At 50.9% G+C, this 20,984-nt stretch overlaps 1 protein-coding gene across 3 annotated transcripts in view; it reads left to right on the top strand.

Annotated features, from left to right (window-relative positions):
- RPS6KA2 (ribosomal protein S6 kinase A2) overlaps positions 1 to 20,984 on the top strand; it is a 334,483-nt gene that overhangs the window by 56,958 nt on the left and 256,541 nt on the right. Inside the window, exon 1 of one of the 3 annotated variants that reach the window (XM_069599349.1) lies at positions 8,890 to 9,010. The exons of the other annotated variants lie outside the window; for them this stretch is intronic. Within the exon in view, the coding sequence (XP_069455450.1) occupies positions 8,939 to 9,010 (72 nt within the window). The 5' untranslated portion in view covers positions 8,890 to 8,938. Of the gene's footprint in view, positions 1 to 8,889; positions 9,011 to 20,984 lie in introns of those variants that run through there. 3 annotated transcript variants of the gene reach the window in all.

The raw sequence follows: 20,984 nt of genomic DNA, 5'->3' as shown, positions 1-20,984 counted from the left end.
TCACTGGTTGTGGCTCCGGGCTCTACTAAGCACAGACTTAGTAGCTGTGGGGCTCGGGCTTCATTGTCCAGAGACACGTGGAATCTTCCTGGCCCAGAAACTGAACCCCTGTCTCCTGCATTGACAAGAGGATTATAAGAAGCAATTTAAAAAGAGAAGACAGAGGAGGTTAAAATTCCGGGGTGGGGAGGCTTCTTTCCGCCAGCACTCACCCTTCACCGGACAGAAGGGCAGCTTGTTTAGAGCGGCTTCTGCCCCTGCAACAGCTGTCTGGGGTCCTTCCCTCTTCTTCCTGTTTTTTTTTTTTTCCATTGCTTTGGAATGAACCAAATGCCCTTTTCAGACAGTGGCGCTGTTCAGTGAGCCCCTGATTCAGGGGAACTTTACAAATAAAGAGAAGCAACGGCTCTGACAGGTGCCCTGCTGTTGCAGCTGAGGAGCGAGGCCTCTCCGGGGGCACCGGGCGGGACGTGAGGCCAGGCGAGTCTGGGGGGAAGACGAGGCTGACGGCGGAGGGCGAGGCGGGGGCAAACGGCGCCCCGCGCGCACCTCCGCCAGCGGCCGGACTGCAAGGGGCGTGGGTGTCGTATCTATTTTGTGTTGATTCTTAATAATCTGAGAAACAATCCATTCTTTTGTCAGATACCTCCACATTAAATGAATTAAATAAGGGGATGACTCACCCTTAATCCTCTGAAAAGGAACTTTTCAAAGCGCTCCTGGTGTGCGCGGGACTCTGCGGCTGTTCGGTGAACACTGGTTGGCATTAACCCGGCCGCTGTCTTTTCCGGAGTTGCTGGCTAGCGGGACCGCCCGAGAGACCGCAGTGGGGCAGGCGGCCCCCAGCGAGTCCCGAAACCTGCTCTGGACTGGAGCTTGAAGGAGGAGCCCGAGCTGGCTTCTCTTCTCCATCTTGCCTTGTGTAACCATGCTTGGATCTGCTCATCCGGGACCAGGTGGATCCTCTGAGGGTTTGAAGCCTTGGAATAAGGGTGATTTTTGTTCTGTTTGACTTTTTCATCAATCTTTCCTTGCCTCTGCCTTGAATCCTGGGAGAAGACAATGGCACCCCACTCCATGGGAGAATCCCATGGACAGAGGAGCTTCAGTCCATGAGGTAGCTACTAGTCCCACACGACTGAGTGACTTCACTTTCACTTTTCACTTTCGTGCATTGCAGAAGGAAATGGCAACCCACTCCAGTGTTCTTGCCTAGAGAATCCCAGGGACAGGGAAGCCTGGTGGGCTGCTGTCTATGGGGTCGCACAGAGTTGGACACGACTGAAGCGACTTAGCAGCAGCAGCCTTGAATACTGAGGCACTTGGTAAAGTTCTTTGCATCTTGTTGATGGTGTTGATAAGGTGAAGGTGCTGCTACTGAAGCTGCTAAGTCGCTTCAGTCGTGTCCGACTCTGTGCAACCCCATAGATGGCAGCCCACCAGGCTCCCCCATGCCTGGGATTCTCGAGGCAAGAATACTGGAGTGGGGTGCTATTTCCTTCTCCAATGCATGAAAGTGAAAAGTCAAAGTGAAATCACTCAGTCGTGTCCGACTCTTAGCGACCTCATGGACTTTTCCATGAGGATTTTCCAGGCAAGAGTGCTGGAGTGGGGTGCCATTGCCTTCTCCAAAGGTGAAGGTGACGGGTGACACTAACAGATAGGTGGGGCAGAGGGGATCGAAAGCGGAAATCTGGGTTTTCAGTCTGTTTTCAGGGGCAGAAGTTCTCCTGTGGAGCTGAGCCACCCCCACCTCCACTAACTTAGCTCCTGGTTAAGGCTTTTCACTCATTCCGGCCACAGTGGATGTGTGGACATCTGTGTGGGGCCGGGGTTATCTCCCCTGCCCACCAGCAGACCTGGGGCAGATAAGGAAGGCAGGCCTGGACTGCAGAGTGGGTGCAGACATCTGCCTGTCGAGGCCCGTAGGGTACCTAGGGAAGGTTCTGGAACAGCAGGGGAGATGCCTGCATCTAAAAGGCAGCACAGTGCGACCTCTGCACTTGTCTCCACTCCGTTCTTGAGTCAAATACAGTCTCATGCCTACATTTCTGTAATTGTTGGTCTTTCCCAATCTGCGTGTAGTACTTCAGTGGCAACTACTCAGAGGCCAATGTGGAGCTAAGAAAATCCTTCGATCGAGGTCATAACTGTAAATTTCCTTTTGGGGTATCTGGAGAAAAATTAAGCATTAACCCTAGGGGAAAAAGCTAACCCCAAGTTTTAGCATAGCTTACTTCTCTCTCCCCAGCCAAAACAGAAAAAATTTATAGGAAAAAAAAAAAATCCCAAAATTCTTAGAGATTTTCATTAAGTTCTAGGATCCAAGGTGATTTTTTTTGGTTCTTACTTTTCTGTAATTTCTAAAGAAATCTAAGCTACTAAGCAATAATCATATTTTAAGAAATAGTTAAGGCTCAAGTCATCCTAAAATATTAAAATAACTATAATCATTGGGTGATTATATTACAGATGTCTGGAATTTAATAACAGATGGATAACTCTAATGTCTTAGATTCAGAAAACTAAGATCATGGTATCTAGTCCTATCACTTCATGGGAAATAGATGGGGAAACAGTGGAAACAGTGTCAGACTTTATTTTTTGGGGCTCCAAAATCACTGCAGATGGTGATTGTAGCCATGAAATTTAAAGACGCTTACTCCTTGGAAGGAAAGTTATGGCCAACCTAGATGGCATATTAAAAAGCAGACACAATACTTTGCCAACAAAGGTCCATCTAGTCAAGGCTATGGTTTTTCCAGTGGTCATGTATGGATGTGAGAGTTGGACTGTGAAGAAGGCTGAGCGCCGAAGAATTGATGCTTTTGAACTGTGGTGTTGGAGAACAATCTTGAGAGTCCTTTGGACTCCAAGGAGGTCCAACCAGTCCATCCTAAAGGAGATCAGTCTTGGGTGTTCATTGTAAGGACTGATGTTGAAGCTGAAACTCCAATACTTTGGCCACCTCATGAGAAGAGCTGACTCATTGGGAAAGACCCTGATGCTGAGAGGGATTGGGGGCAGGAGGAGAAGGGGAGGACAGAGCATGAGATGGTTGGATGGCATCACTGACTCAATGGACATGAGTTTGAGCAGACTCTGGGAGTTGGTGATGGACAGGGAGGCCTGGCGTGCTCTGATTCATGGGGTCTCAAAGAGTCAGACACGACTGAGCGACTGAACTGAACTGAATGTCTTAGATAATTTCACCAACCGAAGGGGGCACTTAATGGCCTGTAGTGACAAGTAGCATGAAAAGAAGTAGTCAATTCATTAACTGACAAGTCATCGCTATTTGCAATGCAGCATAAGAGATGTCACCATAATTATACACCCAAGACACCCAAAGGGTCTGAGATTTGTTTGACGTTTGTAGCTCACCTTGTAAACGTCTCAGTCATAACCATGGCCCCTGTGACACTGACCTCCAGGAGCCGGGGAAGCAGGAAGCGCTCTATTTTTAACAGGCCGAGGTGACGGCCAGCACCCTCCCTTCCCACTTGCTCCCTCCGCATATCAGAGCTGAGCACCTGCCCTTGGCCAGCCAGTTCCCCGGGGCCACTGCTGCTTCCTGTCCTCGCTGCTCTCCTAGACGAGGGACTGAAGGCAGAAGGGAGCGAGCCCTTCGCTCTGGCGTGCGACAGGAGGGTAGTCCTGTGTCCTCCGAGCAAACGGAAAGCTCTCAGCTCTCCTTATAAGCTCCAGCTCGCCGTCTCGCGCCTTCTACTGCAGTTTAGGGCAGCATCTCCTAAACCATGGGAAACTGTGGCTTTTGTAATCTACAAAGTGTTAAAGAAAGCTACTGTTTTTTATTACTATTCCTATCATCTGTTGGCTTCATGTGAGACTCCATGTTAACATGTCCGCTCCCAGCCAGGACCTAAAGATGCAGTCAGGAGTGCCGTTTCATCTCCACGAGGGGGGATTAACAGTGTCAGAGCGGGAGCTGCTTGGCTGCCCAGCCCCACCCGGGAGGTGTCCCCGGCTCTCTGCGGCCCACTGCCTGGGAACATGGCCGGCTGGTCTAGGGATGCCCCAGGCTTCACGGTGCCAGCACCCCCACCCCTTCCACAGGACGAGGCCTCCATGCTCCTTTCTCGTAGATATAATGCCGCCCTCGTACTGGGATCCTTCTCACGTGACTTCACTTAGGGCTGTCTGCCCCCTGAGAACGCGGTTACCGTCTTTTATACCGTCTGCAACCGGAGAAGGCAGGGGCGCCCCACTCCAGTGCTCTTGCCTGGAAAATCCCATGGATGGAGGAGCCTGGTGGGCTGCAGTCCATGCTAGGGGTCAGACACGACTGAGCAACTTCCCTTTCGCTTTTCACTTTCATGCATTGGAGAAGGAGATGGCAACCCACTCCAGCGTTCTTGCCTGGAGAATCCCAGGGACGGGGGAGCCTGGTGGGCTGCCGTCTCTGGGGTCACACAGAGTCGGGCATGACTGAAGTGACTTAGCAGCATACCATCTGCAAAAGCACTGACTTTGACTAGGAGGGTGATCGTGTACTGGGATCAAAAGAGGGCAGACCAGGAGCCCGCAGGCCTGGGCCGAGGCCCTCCCCATGCCCCACCTGGCCACTCGGTGAATGTGACCTTGGTTAGGCCAGGTCACCCGACTGGGCAGCTGCTGAAATGATGGGACTGTCATCCTTTATCGGAGATAAACCGTCAGATCATCTCAGCAGATTTTTCTCCCTTATACATGTTTATACATACATATAAACACACACAAATGTAGTGTATACTATACACGCGTGTAGCACGCACGCATCTACACTCATGAGGACATGGATGGACTTGTCGCCTGTGCTCTCCAGGTTCTTCCCACAGACTTTTCCCCCATGTTATTAGAAGGGGCTCATTCACGACCGAGGGTTTCCACTGCGTTTTTCAAAATATAATGACCTTCCAGCTGGGGTGCTGAGGGAGCCCTGCGGCCCCAATTTGATCCCGTGGTGCAAGACCATCACCCAACACCCGCCCCCGGCTCCAAGCACCCGCTGGTCGTGAGCTGGACACATCTGATGCTTTCGGACACTTCAGCTCTGAGATGGTCTGTCTGACCCCACGGGGCCCCAGAGGAGTAGAATTCCAGGTTCTACGGAGGAAGACAGGGCCTAATGCTGCAAAGCTGGCATTACGGTGCCACTGAAACAGGAAATGGCTGCTCTGTAGAGGTGCTGGTGGTGTTTTTTTCCCTGGGCCTGATCGTCCTCGCATTTTGGCTCTCCTGCTGGAAGACAGAGGCCCGTCTGACAATTCCTTTCAAGCAGGGACCAGCAAACAGTGACAGCTCTTTTTCAAAATAATTTCTTTTAAGAATGTGTTTGGAAGATGAGTAAGCCAAGACTGTCGTGACAATCTTCCATGGCCCAAAATAAAAGGCAATTCATTGCCACAGTCACCGTGACAACATTCAGTTCACGTACTTCCATAAACCTGCGGTGAAATTCTATCAACAGTGAAAGCTTTTTATTGACACAAGCCACTGGATCTAACACGACCGTGACTGAGCCACAGGTCAAGCGTATTTCCAGAGGGCTAAGCCTGAGATAATTACCTTCTAATTTCCGTGGAAGTTTGAATTGAATGGCAGTTGGGATACCCCAAAATACTGTCAGGAAAAGCCTGATGGTTTCAGGTGGGGAGAGTTTAGACAGGCCCTCGGCTTCCTTCCTCCTGTCCCCTTCTCTCTCTCTCTCTCTCAGAAGCTGGGCACACCGCCCCCAGAGACGACAGGGAGTGAGGCTTGTCCACAAGCGCCCTGTGTCCGGCGTTTCAGGGAAAGTGTGGTGCAGGAAAGATGGCATTTTCTCATTGGGCTGTCTCCCTGCCCCGCGTGGCTTGACTTCATCTAACCTGGGCTTGACTCCTCCCAGGAGAGCCAAGGCGGACCTCATGCTTCGCATAATCAACGACCAGACCAGGAGCTGAGCAGTCACCTTGTCACCCTTGGTGGCTTCCCGGGTGGCGCTAGAACCCGCCTGCCAGCACAGGAGACTTAGGAGACGCGGATTTGATCCCTGGGTCGGGAAGCTCCCCTGGAGGAGGGCGTGGCAACCCACTGCAGTACTCTTGCCTGGAAAATCCCATGGACAGAGGAGCCTGGAGGCTACAGTCCAGGGGATCGCAGAGTCGGGCACGACTGGGCAGCTGAGCACACGTCCGGCGTGGAGGAGCTTCGGTGGCTGATTTTCATGCTGCTGAGATGCTTCTTGTTTAACTCATGGGGTGTCTACGTTCAGGTAGTACACCAGCTGGATGACCCCTTAGAAGCAGATGTTCACACATTTCTTAAGCCTTTTATCTTATTCTGCACAGAAAATAATCTGAGAACGTGTCTGTGCCCCAAATGAGCTCACTTTTCTTTCTCCAGATAACCACACCCAGGTGACCCTGATGCTGGCTATGCTGAAAACACTCTCATGTGAGATAAGCATCTTTTTCGAGGGCTTGGATAGGATGCAGACACTGAAAATTAGCTTTCCAGTTGTAGCCCCATATGTTTGAGATAACACTGGAGCCTCACACACCCCCACACAAAAATTCGGTAACAATTTCTAAGTTCCAGTCAAGCCTGGATGTTAGAAAGCAAAGGACTATTACAAACATCGAAACAAAATGTTAATGAAGGGCCAGAGAGTCCAGGTTTAATTTCCTCCTTCACCATCCCCAAACACCAGGGAGGAGGGTTTGACGACCTGTAAACTTCTCTTTCCCCTGTTCTTGGGGGGCCACAGCGGCCGCCACCAGGGCCAGGGCTGGGCGTTGGGTCTTCTCAGAGGTGTGAGCTGGGTCTTCTGTTAGTGAAGAGTAACTTCACTTTCTTGTAGCTCCCAAGAGAGATCGCTCGTTCCTGTGAGCGATGGCAAGTAGCTGTCAAGATCCAGGGCTTTTCCAAGGGGTGAGATGTGGATTGATTTTAGGGAAAAGGAACACACTAGATTTCTTTTAAATTTCTGGTGATTTGACAAAAGGAGAATTCAAGACTGAAATGTGAGGGGTTGCCTAGTCCAATAAAAATAAGAGACAAGAAATTTGGTGAGAATAGGAAGAACACCAGTTTCTATTAATTTCCCTATTTTATGCCCATGTTCAGGAGCAAACCAGTGATTGAATTTTAAAAAGAGGCCTTCTCCTCTGTTGCCGTGATTGGCTTATGAAACAAACCCTGCTTTGTTCCCAAAGTAACAGCTCAATATGTGATTTTTCCCCCTTAGACTGCATGGATTGCCAGCGGCTCCAGAATAGGAAAGATTCACACATCACGGCGGGTGTGTGCCGCTCCTTTTTAGAAATCCTGTTTTATCAGTTCCCAATAGTTTTTCTAATGGAAGGTATGACTAGTAAATATTACACCTTAGAATGCCCCTCCAGAGGGCTGACCTAGTGGTTACTCTTCCAAAACTCTCTTCTCTGTTGTTTATCTGAAGTAAATATGTATGTGTATATACACTTCTGCACAGTTACACATAAATATGACATTTACATGGATAAATGCATGTTAATTTATTCAAGAAAAAGAACATTCAGCTCCAGAAGCCGTGAAATGAACACAAAATTGTTTTGGAAAACCACATTTTTCTGGAATAGTAACTTCCTGAGAAATAGCAACTGTACTTCAACTATTTTCATTTATTGGAAAAGACATGCTTAGCATTTTAGAGGCGGGAAGAGATGGGCAGGACCATATCATGTGGGCTGTCCCAAACAGGTCAGTTTTGGTCCATTTCAGTCTTGAATTTCCTTGTTGTCTTTGATTCCTTCTTTTCATGCCCTATAATTTTTTACCAATAGATTTCCATGTCCCCATCCTTAGCCATGACGTCTGTTATCCATCACATAGAGCTTCCCTGCTGGCTCAGATGGTAAAGACTCTGCCTGCAATGCAGGAGACCTGGGTTCTATCCCTGAGTCAGGAAGATCCCCTGCAGAAGGAAATGGCAACCCACTCCAGTATCCTTGCCTGAAAAACCCCATGGACAGAGAAGCCTGGTGGGCTGCCGTCCACGGGGTCCCAAAGAGTCGGACACAACTGAGTGACTAACACTTGACTTTAAAAAAAGCTATTTGTTAGTTGGTGGGTTTTTTCATATCGCATGTTTAGGTCTTCAGAGGAGGAGCCTGTTCATGTATTAAAAAGAAGCTCAAAAAGGAAACTCTTCACCCACAAAGGTGCACCTCTGACCAGCTGCCCTGCCCTCCAAGGTGGCTCTGAAGTTGGACTGGGCATGCTTCTGGCCGCACCAAGGCAAAGCCTGACGCCAGCCACAAACGCTGATTCTTCGGGGGAAGCTGGGGACTCAGTTCGAAAAGACAGAGAGCAGGTTTCCCTGATTCTCAGACGGGCCGCCCTCGAGCTGGCCTGCAGTAGGTGGGGAGGAAGTGGGTGTGCACGGGAGAGTGTGCACCTGTGGAGCTGCAGCGGCACATACGCGAGTGTGTGTGTGCACGTGTGCGCGTGTGTGCGCGTGCGTGTAAGGATTACTCAAAGGACTAAAACCGGATAAGGTGATCCTTGCATAATCAGCGCGTGTAGTTGACCTGGGCACCTGAAAAGAGAAGGCATCGTTTCTAGCCCCCTAGCGCCCCGCATGTCTCCCCTCTCAGAGTAAATGACCGACGGCCGGGGGTGGGGGGCGGCAGGTGTGCTGCGGGGAGGGTCACAGCCCGCCCTCGGGGCTCCTCTGACTCTTAAGACAGTGTTGGACACTTGACTCGGTCCACGTGGACTCTGGCCGGATCCCGCGCACCGCCTGCTGGAGCGACTCTGCGGGGACTGACCGCGCGGCCGGCGCTGGTCCCCGCGCCCCTCCCGCGGTGGGTGAGTGCGGCGACCGCCGCCGGCCTGCCGGAGCCCGGCCCGCCCCGCGGGGGGCGTGGTCCCGAGAGCCGCGGGAGGAGGCGGTGGCCGGGCTGCGCGGCGCGCGATGGCCCCGGACGCGGGACAGAGGATGCTCGGGCAGCCGCGCCGGAAGCTGCAGAAACTGGTTCTCGGAAAGGTAGGCGAGCCCTCGCGCTGGAACGGGCCGGGTTCCAGTTCCAGGAGAGAACCAGCGTTTTCTGCTTGCTGCTGGGAACCCGCTACGGTGACAGATTTTGGCCGGGAAAGGGCAAGTTGGCTGTTTTCTGGGACAGAGTGAAATTCTGTGAAAGGGTCACAGGTCACGGGTGGACGCAAAGAGCAGGTCAGAAGCTGGAGTGAAAGCTGTTGCCGTTCGTTTTCAGTTCGTCCTGTTTCTGAGGTCGTGTCACAGCCAGAATGGACTCGGCATCGCGCTTCAGTGTAGGTTCACAGTCAGCGGGAGCGGGGCGCTCAGTCATTTTCCTGCAGTTTTAGGAATGAAGGGGAAGAAATGTGCCAAAGTTGCTGCTGCTTATCGCGGCTGTGACTGAAGGTAAAGTTTAGGTGAAGAGAATCAGATTTAGCAGTTTGCTCTTAAAACTTTTTTTTTTTAGAACTGTTAAAAGTTGTAGTAAAATATGTATAACATAGAGCTTCCCTAATGGTTCAGACAGTAAAAAAAAAATCTGCCTGCAATTCAGGAGGTCTGGGTTCGATCCTTGGGTCGGGAAGACCCCCTGGAGAAGGGAATGTTAACCCATGGGAGAATCTCATGGACGGAGGAGCCGGCGGGCTACCGTCCGTGGGGTTGCAGAGAGTCGTATAGGACTGAGCGACTAACGCGCACGCGCACACGTGACCGGCTTACCATTCTAAGCACTTTGCGCAGCACTGCGTGTTCCCTTCACTTCGCTGTGCAGTCATTACCGCTGCCGATCTCCAGAAGGCTTTCATCTCCCCAGACTGAAACTCTGTCCCCTTTAAATGACTCCCCAGTCCTCCTGCCCCCTGCCGAGCTCGCCCATTTTAAAGTGCAATAATGCAAACACAATAGTCATGTGTGACAAGCATGCATCAGACTGCAGTCCAAACCAGCCGCGCAGAACGGCTCCTGCAGTCTGTCCCTTGGACTTCTTAGAGAGGTTGCTTTCAATTGTATCTCACATACTGCCTTTACAAAAAGGTTTTATAAATCACCGACATAGCAGAGATATTAGGACTGTGAGTCATAGCACTTTTTTGAAGAGAATCTGTGAGTTTCCAACAATGTGCATATAACTTCGTTTAATTTGGGCAAGAAATATTCTGATTCTCTTGTTTTAGTCTGCCTATGCATTATACGCAAATTTGCTATTGATAAATGTTTTTATTTGTAGCTCCAAATGCATGAAAACGTATGTTTCACTTTAAAGTCACTCCTAAAAGAATATTTCTAGTGATTTTACACTGGGAATGAAAGTCGTCTCCTCCTACTTTTGGAGTTGAGAGAACTGAGGCCTTAGGGAACCAGGCACGGGTCCACTTTCAGAAGCCGGGACAGATCCACACGTGAAAGCCGCAGCCCGTGGTCGCAGCCCCTCGCCGGCTCCAGCCCGTAGGTCTGCGACGGCCTCGTTGTCATTCCTTTGTGGGCTTTTGCTCTGAACCTCACATTTCTGGGAGTATTCCCTTCTTGATACCCCTTCTTATTCCAGAAGACGTCAATAAGGTTGGCAAATATATTCAATATGAGATTTAAAAATGAGTAAGTCCCGATACGGAGGCAAAGAAAAGAAGGTAGAAACTGGATGTGAAGGCAGAGGTGAGGTCGGAAGGCAAGGCAGGCTGGTGGCCAGCTAGAGCTTGCTGGCTGCCCAGGGGGTGGGCTCGGTGTGAGCTCAAACCACAGACAAAAGCCCTTGCCCTGTTGTTCAGACAGACACTTTTCTTTCTGTCGCTGAGCCCAGAGAGAAGTCTCCCGCAGGTCCTCCTAAAGCGGGCACCACATCGGAGCAGTGAGCAGTATACCCTAGGGCAGCCTCTGTTAAGTGCAGTGCGTTTCTCACTGATGCCTTTTGTGATGCTGTGGACTGCAAGCGGAGGTGGTCAGACCAAAATACAAAGCCGAAAATCACTTCCATCCAGAGTCTGCTTGTGTGGTCTTGGTGAACAGCCCTCTGAGAGCTGCCCTGGGCAGGAATGTTGGAAGGTGTCTGGGTGTCATAGCTCAGTTCTCTGTAACTTTGGGTAGGAAATCCATAAGTTTCATTAGGATTTAATTTGGGTTCCTTGACAAGTACAGGAATGCAGATTCTCTATATTACAGGTTACAAGGAGGGAGTCATAACATTTGGGCGCTGGAAGAGGTCTTAGAGACCACACAGACAGTATCCGTCATCTTTTAGATGAAGAGCCCAAGGGTCTGAGATGCTGACATGTCGAAGATCGTAAGATGGGCTAGTGGCAGAGCTGGGGCTGGACGGGACGCTGCAGACACCCACCCGGAGCTCTGCACTTTATCCCACGGTGGGCGGGCTCAGCAGGGCCGCTGGAGGCGTGACCATGCTCTGAGCTAGCTAATGCTAATTCCATATCACTTACTCAGGAGGGTACTTCCTGTATGCAAACCAGCACACCCAGGGTCCACTCCCTCTGTGGGGTTGCTTTTTTTAAAACTCTTTTATTGGAATATAGTTGCCTTACAATGCTAATTCCATATCACTTACTCAGGAGGGTACTTCCTGTATGCAAACCAGCACACCCAGGGTCCACTCCCTCTGTGGGGTTGCTTTTTTTTAAACTCTTTTATTGGAATATAGTTGCCTTACAATGTTGTGTTAGTCTCTACTGTACAGCAAAGTGAATCAGCTATACGTGTGCACATTCAGTTCAGTTCAGTCGCTCAGTCGTGTCTGACTCTTTGCGACCCCATGGACTGCAGCACGCCAGGCTTCCCTGTCCATCACCAACTCCTGGAGTTTACTCAAACTCATGTCCATCGAGTCGGTGATGCCATCCAACCGTCTCATCCTGTCATCCCCTTCTCCTCCTGCCTTCAATCTTTCCCAGCATCAGGGTCTTTTCCAGGGAGTCAGCTCTTCGCATCCGGTGGCCGCAGTATACACACATCCCCTCTTTTTTCGATTTCCTCCCATTTAGGTCACGCAGAGCAGAGTGGAGTGTCCTGATCTGCACAGTAGGCTCTCGTTAGTTAGGGCCTCCCTGGTGGCTCAGCTGGTAAAGAATCCACCTGCAGTGCAGGGGACCTGGGTTCGATCCCTGGGTTGGGAGGATCCCCTGGAGGAGGACGTGGCACCCCACTCCAGTATCCTTGCCTGGAAAATCCCATACACAGAGGAGCCTGGTGGGCTGCAGTCCACGGGGTTGCCAAGAGTTGGGCACGACTGAGCGACTACCACTTTAGACATACTCATTAGTTATCTCCTTTATACTATCAATAGTGTGTATATGGCAACCCCGGGCCCCCAGTTCACCCTGCCTGCCCTCCCTCCCCCCACCCCCGGGGATCCAGAGGTTTGTTCTCCGTCTGTGTCTCTGTCTCTGTCTGGGTCTGTCTTTCTGCTCTGTACATAAGACTGTCTTCAGATTCCACATCCATGAGATACGGTGCAGTATCTGCCTTCCTCTCTCTGGCCCGCTTCACGCTGCGTGACAGTCTCCAGGTGCACCCACACCTCTGCAAACGGCCCAGCTTCGCTCCTTTTCGTGGCTGAGTGATATTCTGTCGTGCGTGTAAACCATATCTTCTTTATCCAGCTTCACTGTTTTAACCCTTGAGAGCCCTCGGGAAACAGTCCTGGATATTTTCTCAGTTTTGTAGGTACTGAGGACTGTTTAACAATCACACCGCCTGTCATAATCATAGGCGCTCTGTGAAAACCACACATCACATTAGCGCAGACTAAGTAAGTAGCAGCCCAGGTGGGTTTCTAGTGACAAGATGAACTCCCGTACTGACAGCAGCTAATCTGTTTCCCTGTGATTTATTTCTATTCTGTGATGTGACTTTATTATTAAAGCCACCTGAGCCTATATGTTTTGTGTTTTTACAATATGAGAAAAACCACTGTGTAAGGATGGTTAATAGTCAACCCAGAGATGGTGATTTTTGTATACAAATAGGACGTTCTGTGTTTAATACAGGATGAGAGGGAACCTCCAATGGCCTCATACATGGCTGTTTGGTGACATAAAGTGTAAGCAACAAAGTTTTGACTTGCTCAGATTAGCAGGGAGAAATGTAATTGTATTGTTTTAAAACCATAAAATTGCGACAGAGTTCCACCACATTTAAGAGCCATGAATAGAGAGGAGTTTTCAAAAGCAGTTTGTATTAAAGATTATGTGAAGACAGCTAATCCCAAACATTTGCTGTTAGAATTGTAACAGAGCATCTGCAGAAATATAAATGGACCATGTCAAGGAGAGAGGGCATGAGAGAAGAGAGGGCATGAGAGGAGAGAGAGGGATCTGAAAAATGTGTTCAGGAAACATTCACCACTTTATTGATCCTCTCTCCCATGGTATCAATGAAAACTTATGTTCCCAAGAAACTGATGGCAGAGACATTGAAGCTGCAGAGAAATTGAGGAGAGTGGGTCAAGCGTGTCAGCAGCTGGAATCTCAGGGAAGAAACTGCCAGTTCTCCCCAAGTGTATGGCTCCGACAGCTTTGAGCCCTTAAAACCCCGTTTGTGGCTTTTTGAAAACAGAGTAGAAAGAACCACGGGTCCACTTTCTGTCTTGCAGGACAGTATCGATACTAAGACGGCCCCTGCACTGGAAAATATAAGAGATTTTCAGGTGTATTATAGGTTCTTTACAGAGATTTATTTTCTGACTAAAGTTTTAGTTGCAAGAGATTTACTTTGAAATGGACTGAGAAGATCAGCAGAGTCCTGCTACAAACCATAAGACATCTCTTTGGTTTTCCTGAGGATGATGGTCCATCCCCATCATAAATATTTTCAGGGCTCTTGATTTGCACCTGATGGGGGCTCAGGGTGCAGCCCTAGATGGGTGGGCTTACCTTTAGTAGCTTGCAGTCTGGCAGGAGAGTCAGTCCCTTTACCCTAGATAAAGGATGCTCAGAAACAGGATACAGAAATAGCATAACTGCAGGGGAGAGGAGTTTGCTTTTAGTGCCACGTACAAGGGAAACAGCATCTTGTTTCTGCCTTCTGCGGCGACTACACCCTCGGAACAAACTTCAGGAACGGGCCCCGTGTGTCAGAGCAAGTAGGCCAGGTGCAGTGAGCGGATGGAAATGTGTAGCTCCCAGCAGAACACGTACTACTCACTACGGGGTCACGGGTGGGGCCTCGGCAACCCCCAAGTAAAGCATCTCCAAGAGCATCCAGCCGTCTGGTCCAGAGTTCACCGAGAAATGAGCCAGCGCAAGCGCACCGCTGTGGGAGGATATGGGGGTGGGTAATCGCAACAGACAGTAAGTGATCCCCAAGGCCAGAGGTTCCCAGCCTCCAGGCTGGACTGGTACCTCCTGTCAAATCAGTGATAACATTAGATATCACCCTGAAACCATTGCCTGCAACCCTGGTCCTTGGAAAAAGTTGTCTTCCTCCAAATCAGTCCTTGGTGCCAAAAAGGTTGAGGACCGCTGCTCAAGGCCAAGAATCATCCTCTTCTACAGTGATGTCACTCACTGTGGACCCACTGTCCTTGAGTTAATTTAAATACTTGATAACTCATCAGTATTCTAAATCAGTGTTAGCTTTTGAAGTAGCCATCTCCTTACAGTTTTGCTATCTGCTTCATAAAATAAGATTTCTCTCCCTTTATTCTAAATTGTCTTCTTAAATGTCTCCTGCCATTCTTGAACCTGAGGTTGAGGTCTTCAAAGACAGTCTGTGCTTGAGTTTCTCTTTCAACGTAGTGGGTGTGCGTCAGACCCACCACTCAGAGCCTGTGCCCGGGGGTAGTCTGCATCCCATGAACAGAGGGGCCTTAGGTGGTGACTGTACTGCCCAGGTTACTAGGCTAGTCCTGTCTGGAGGGTCACAGCTTGTTAAGAAGTATGAATAAAACGAAAACCCACTGCAGTGTTCTTGCCTGGGAAATCCCATGGACAGAGGAGCCTGGCGGGCTACAGTCCACGGGGTCTCAAAGAGTCAGACAGGACTGAGTGACTGAGCAATGAAACAAAAGCAAAGTATTTAAACGGATAGTCATCAATTTGATCTAGATTCTCGTAAATGCACATTGATACGGCTTCTGAGCAAGATTTTTAACAAATCAACACCCAGGTACAGACTAAATGCCCTTTGACTGCACAGGAGAGAACTGGTGGCCGTGATGTGCCCAGACCCTGCCAGGTCCTGCCCTCTGCTCCTCGCGGTCCCTTTTTCGAGAGAAGACAGGCTTCTGGCTTTCAGGGCCCTCCTTGCTCCTTGCGTAGGACTGTGTGTTCTACTCTTTTTGTAGAGCAGCGGACACTCTGCTTGTTCTGTGGGTTTCCAGGAGTCTGTGCATTCGTTTGGCTTTGCATAAAACCCCCAAATTGGCTGTTAGAATCCACTACTGATACAAAACCCACTGTAACTGGCTTGAGCAAAAGGAAGTAGAAATTTATGGGGCCCGTGAATTGAAAATGCAGGCGTCCTCAGATTCAGAGCTCAGAGACACTCACCTCCCTCCTGGCGCCTGGCCAGGCGGGTCCTTCCCAAGCTCCGCCCGGGGGACTCAGGGCGGCACACGCTCGGAAGCTGTCAGCATCTGGGTTCTGTCTCCTGGTGGGGATGGGCCCTGAGGCGGCGGCTGCAGGCTGTCCTTTATGGCTCGAGTGTGTGCTGAGCATCCCCTGCTGGGCAGGAGCAATGGGGACCCAGAGTGGACTTTGGGTTCTGACCACAGGGGACCCGGCGAGGGGAGGGGAGGGATGTGAGTGACGGTCACCTCATGGGCGTCCTCACTTCTGCAGAGACAAGGGATTGTAATGTCCACCTGATGTTAGGTCATTCTAGACAGTGGCATGCGGGAGAGCCTGGGAAAGATTGAAGGCGGGAGAAGGGGACGACAGAGGATGAGATGGTTGGGTGGCATCACCAATGTGATGGACATGAGTTTGAGTAAACTCTGGGAGTTGGTGATGGACAGGGAGGCCTGGCGGGTGACAGGACTGAGGGACTGAGCTGAACTGAGAGCGTCTGCCAGGCCAGGAGCCCCCAGGGCGAGGTAGCTGGAGCAGGCTGCCCGCGCAGCCCTGCTGAACCACGGCCCTGTAGAGACCCAGCACACAGATCCTGTCCTCGCCGGGGCCGAGCTGAGTCCTCAAAGTCCACGTGTGAGGACCCTGACCCCCCGGGGCTCAGAATGTGACCGTATTTGCAGAAGCGGCCTCCACAGACGTCAGTAGATGACAGAGACTTCATTAGGGTGGGCCCTGATCCCTATGAGCCGCATCCTTATGGGAGAGGTGACCGGGCGCGGACATGCGCAGAGGACCGGCGTGCGCGGACCAGAGGGAGGGGCCAGGAGAGGGGCCGGAGAGACGCGCCCGGGAGGACTTCGGGGCCCAACCCGTGAGAGCGGACGTCTGCTGTCTGAGCTCTCAAACTGGGTGCTTGTTACTCGGTCCTCACTGACTCAGGCCCTGAAGCCGGCTGAGCCGGAAGGCAGAGTGGAGGCGGCGTGGGCCGGCCCCTGTCCCGAGGGGGCTGTGTGCCGAGTCTGCGGCTGGACTCCGGTCACCGAGCGCACTGCAGCGATGTCCCCGCAGCCTCCTGTAAGTGGGGACCGCGCGCTGCCGACCGGACCCCGCCCTCCCTGTGTTCGTGGCCTCGCCCTTGAGGACTGCAGTGTCCGGCCTGGACCGGCCTGGGCCGGCATCACGTGGGCCGGCCGGCCCGTCACCCTGGCTCTCTCTGCCCGCTCCCTGTGCCTGCGGCTCTGGGTACCCGCGGGGCAGCGAGGCCGCCCTGCCCTTTCTCCTGCCTGTTGTCCTGGAGGCGCGTGTTTTGAAAGGCAAGGAAACCCCCAGGGAGCCTGATCACTCCAGGGGCCTCCCCGGGCACCTTGCCAGTCTCGGTTGCCAAGCGGCTGTGCATTCGCATCAGCGGCCCCCATGGCCCACGACCGGCCGGCCCGCCCGGGGGAGGGCGAGGGACCCCGACCCAGGCCTGCGGAGACCACTGCGGCTGCAGCCGTGCGTGTCCTCAGGGACTTTGTAAAGAAGAAACTGCAGGTCAGTGGCTGGCGTTTCCTGAGCTCGAGGGTCTGCAGGCCAGGGAGCAGCCGCGTCTACTCCTGGACGGAGGGGCAGGGACCGTCTGGAGAAATCCGGGTGTCGAGGACAGGACCAGATGTCCAGGCTTGCGATGCTGTGACGTCTAAGGGCCCCAGCGCAACGGGTGCGCTAACAGTGCGGGAGCTCATGGAAGAAGGAGAGTGTTCCGAGCTCTCCTGTCTTTTGAAGGTCTGCGTTCTCACTGGGGATTTCCACCACGATTTCTGAGCGGGTGGCGGAGGCCAGCATGGTGTGGGCCTGGTTTGTATCCCTCCCAAAGTGGGAAGGTGAGGAGGGGCAGGGAGAGAACCCCCTGCGGTGTCCGTGTGCGCGGATGGTGCACAGATCAGCCCGATGACCAAAACCTCGTCAGATCCTCCAGTGGGTCTCGGGGTCTCCTTGCCCCGAGGGTCCCCAGGGAGCAGGATGATCCCTGGGTGCCAGGGGCACAGTGAAGCTCTCTGCGGAGTAGCAGGCCCTGCAGGGCCGCTGCTCTGGCAACCGGGAGCCTCCGCCCTCTCCTGTGTGTTCAGTTCTCACATGCCTTAGGACGGGGGCGCAGCAAAGCCCTGAAATTCAGGGAGCACTTGGCTTCAGGCCTGTTCTGTGCTCCGCCTGGACGTCTGGCCCTGTCGTTCCCCCCGGGGACTGCTCTCCAGGTCCTCCCTGCCAGGTCCGCCCCGTGGACTGAGGCTGCCTGCGGGGGGTGCTGGAAGGTCCTTGCCCACTGTGTACCTGTGATCTGAGATGCTGCGATGTCAGCTCTCCTGGGCACCTTCCTGGAGCTGGTGGCTCGGTCCTCAGACCTGCCTCCAGGTTCCTTGTGCGTCCAGTGTGGGACTGATGGCGTAGACCCTCACAAGAGGGTTATTGTAGTTGGCCCAGGCTCTGGGGCCAGCCTGCCTTCTCAGAGAAATAGGCAGACATAAAGCACAGAAAAGCTAGCCTGGGTGGCAGCGCACACGGATCTCTCTCGTCTTCCTTCCTTATCCGAATGGTCCTCAGGGAAATGTATCGGCTTTTCTTTATAGCAGTCCTCTGCTGCTGCTGCTGCTAACTCACTTCAGTCATGTCCGTCTCTGTGCGACCCCCTAGACGGCAGCCCACCAGGCTCCCCCGTCCCTGGGATTTTCCAGGCAAGAACACTGGAGTGGGGTGCCATTGCCTTCTCCACAGCAGTCCTCTACTCCATACTAAATGTGTGGGGAGAATTCAGGGCCCTGGAGGGTCTCCGCCCGTCCCAGCACTTTCTGAATGACTGGGTTGCCACTCCCTTCTCTAGGGATCTTCCCAACCCAGGGATCCAACCCGGGTCTCCCTCATTGTAGGCAGATTCTTAACCATCTGAGCCACTAGGGAAGCTCTTTCTAAATGACAGGAGGGTTCTAATTATCCTGATTCAGTTTGGTGGTGTGCTCATTAGGAGCTGCTGAGTTATTCACTAAAGTGCCAGCTTCTATTTGTGTTTGTGTGTTTCCTTTTTCAATTGGGAGGAAATTGAATTTAGGGACGGATAAAAGATGATTGAACATTCAGCATCCAAGCTTGGAGATAACGCTTGAGTAGCCACCACGCCAGAATAACGCAGAGTATCTTTGCCTCAGATCATGTTGAAACCAACCAATGCCACCTTTAAAAACTTCCTCAATCCCACCCACTACCTCTTTCCCACCAGAGGCAGCTGCTACCCTGAATCTGACACACAGTCTCCCTTCTTGTCTTCACATTTTAAACTCACGTGAAAGCACTGTGTACAGACAGCGCGTAGAGCTGTTCTGTGCATTCTCAGAGTTTTGTCAGTAGAATCACGGTACACATGTTTTCATGCAACTTCCCTGTTCCTTCAGGGTGTTACTGATTTTTTGTTATTTCCCTCGCTGACGGATACCCACGTTATTCCCAAATTTTGGCTGGTAGACACCACTGCAGTGGCATCTTGAGTTTCTTGCAGTTACAGCCACAGAAATGCAATTGCGGCTAAAAGTCTGTACATTTTCAGTTTTATTAGGTGTTGGTAACTGCTCTCTACTTCAGTTTCTAGTAAGTGGGAGGATGTTTTCAGACTCTAAACATTTTGCCAGACTAGTGCATGACATATTTTGTGTTTCTCTGTTGCTGCTGAGGTTGGACATTTAATGGAATGCTTTGTTGACAATTTTGGTTTCCATGTGAATTTTCTCTTCATGTTGCTGTTCAGTCGCTAGTCGTGTCTGACTCTTTGCAACCCATGGGCTGCAGCACAGCAGGCTTCCCTGTCCTTCACTATTTCCTGTAGTTTGCTTAAACTCATATCCATCGAGTCAGTGATGCCATCCAACCATCTCATTGTATGCCACCCCCTTCTCCTTTTTCCTTCAGTCTTTCCCAGCATCAGGGTCTTTTCCAGTGAGTTGACTCTTCCCATTAGGAGGCCGAAATATTGGAGCTTCAGCTTCAGCATCACTCCTTCCAATGAATATTCAGGACTCATTTCCTTTAGGATGGTCTGGCAGTCCAAGGGACTCTCAAGAGTCTTCTCCAACACCACAGTTCAAAAGCATCAATTCATTAGTGCTCAGCTTCCTTTATAGTCCAAGTCTCACATCCGTACATGACTACTGAAAAAACCATAGCCTTGAGTAGATGGACCTTTGTTGGCAAAGTAATGTCTCTGCTTTTCAATATGTTATCTAGGTTGGTCATAAGTTTCCTTCCAAGGAGTAAGCGTCTTTTAATTTCATGGCTGCAGTCACCATTTGCAGTGATTTGGAGCCCCCCCCAAAATAAAGTCAGGCATTGCTTCCACTGTTTTCCCATCTATTTGCCGTGAAGTGATGGGATCGGATGCCATGATCTTAGTTTTCTGAATGTTGAGCTTTAAGCCCACTTTTTCACTCTCCTCTTTCATTTTCATCAAGAGGCTCTTTAGTTCTTCTTCACTTTCTGCCATAAGGGTGGTGTCATCTGCCTGTCTGAGGTTATGGATATTTCTCACGGCAATCTTGATTCCAGCTTGTGCTTCTTCCAGCCCAGTGTTCCTCATGATGTACTCTGCATATAAATTAAATAAGCAAGGTGACAATATACCGCCTTGATGTACTCCTTTCCCAATTTTGAACCAGTCCGTTGTTCCTTGTCTGGTTCTGTTGCTTCCTGACCTGCATACAGGTTTCTCAGGAGGCTGGTAAGGTGGTCTGGTATACCCATCTTTTTCAGAATTTTCCACAGTTTGTTGTGATCTACACAGTCAGAGGCTTTAGTGTAGTCAATGAAGCAGAGGTAAATGTTTTTCTGGAATTTTTTCTGTTTTTCTATGATCCAGTGGATGTTGACAATTTGATCTGTGGTTCCTCTGCCTTTTCTAAATGCAGCTTGAATATCTGGAAGTTCTCAGTTCACAGACTGTTGAAGCCTAGCTTGGAGAATTTTGAGCATTATTTTGCTAGCATGTGAGATGAGTGCAGTTGTGCAGTAGTTTGAATATTCTTTGGGATTGGAATGAAAACTGACCTTTTCCAGTCCTGTGGCCACTGCTGAATTTTCCAGATTTGCTGGCATACTGAGCGCAGCACTTTCACAGCATCATCTTTTAGGATTTGAAATAGCTCCGCTGGAATTCCATCATCTCCACTAGCTTTGTTCATAGTGATTCTTCCTAAGGCCCACTTGACTTTACATTCTAGGGTGTCTGGCTCTAGGTGAGTGATCACACCATCAAGGTTATCTGGGTTATGAAGATCTTTTTTGTACAGTTCGTCTGTGTATTCTTGCCACCTCTTCTTAATATCTTCTGTTTCTGTTAGGTCCATAGAGTTTATTTTTCTGTTGGGTTATCTGTTTCTCCTTAGTGATTCCTGACATTATTTATAAATTTTAGACATTAATCCCTTGTCACTAATGCTCCAAATAAC

Source organism: Ovis canadensis, chromosome 8 (genome assembly GCF_042477335.2).
Source record: "Ovis canadensis isolate MfBH-ARS-UI-01 breed Bighorn chromosome 8, ARS-UI_OviCan_v2, whole genome shotgun sequence".
Taxonomy (NCBI): Eukaryota; Metazoa; Chordata; class Mammalia; order Artiodactyla; family Bovidae; genus Ovis; species Ovis canadensis.
The sequence above is the reverse complement of the archived record's forward strand: the minus strand, read 5'-3'. Positions and strand labels throughout refer to the sequence as shown.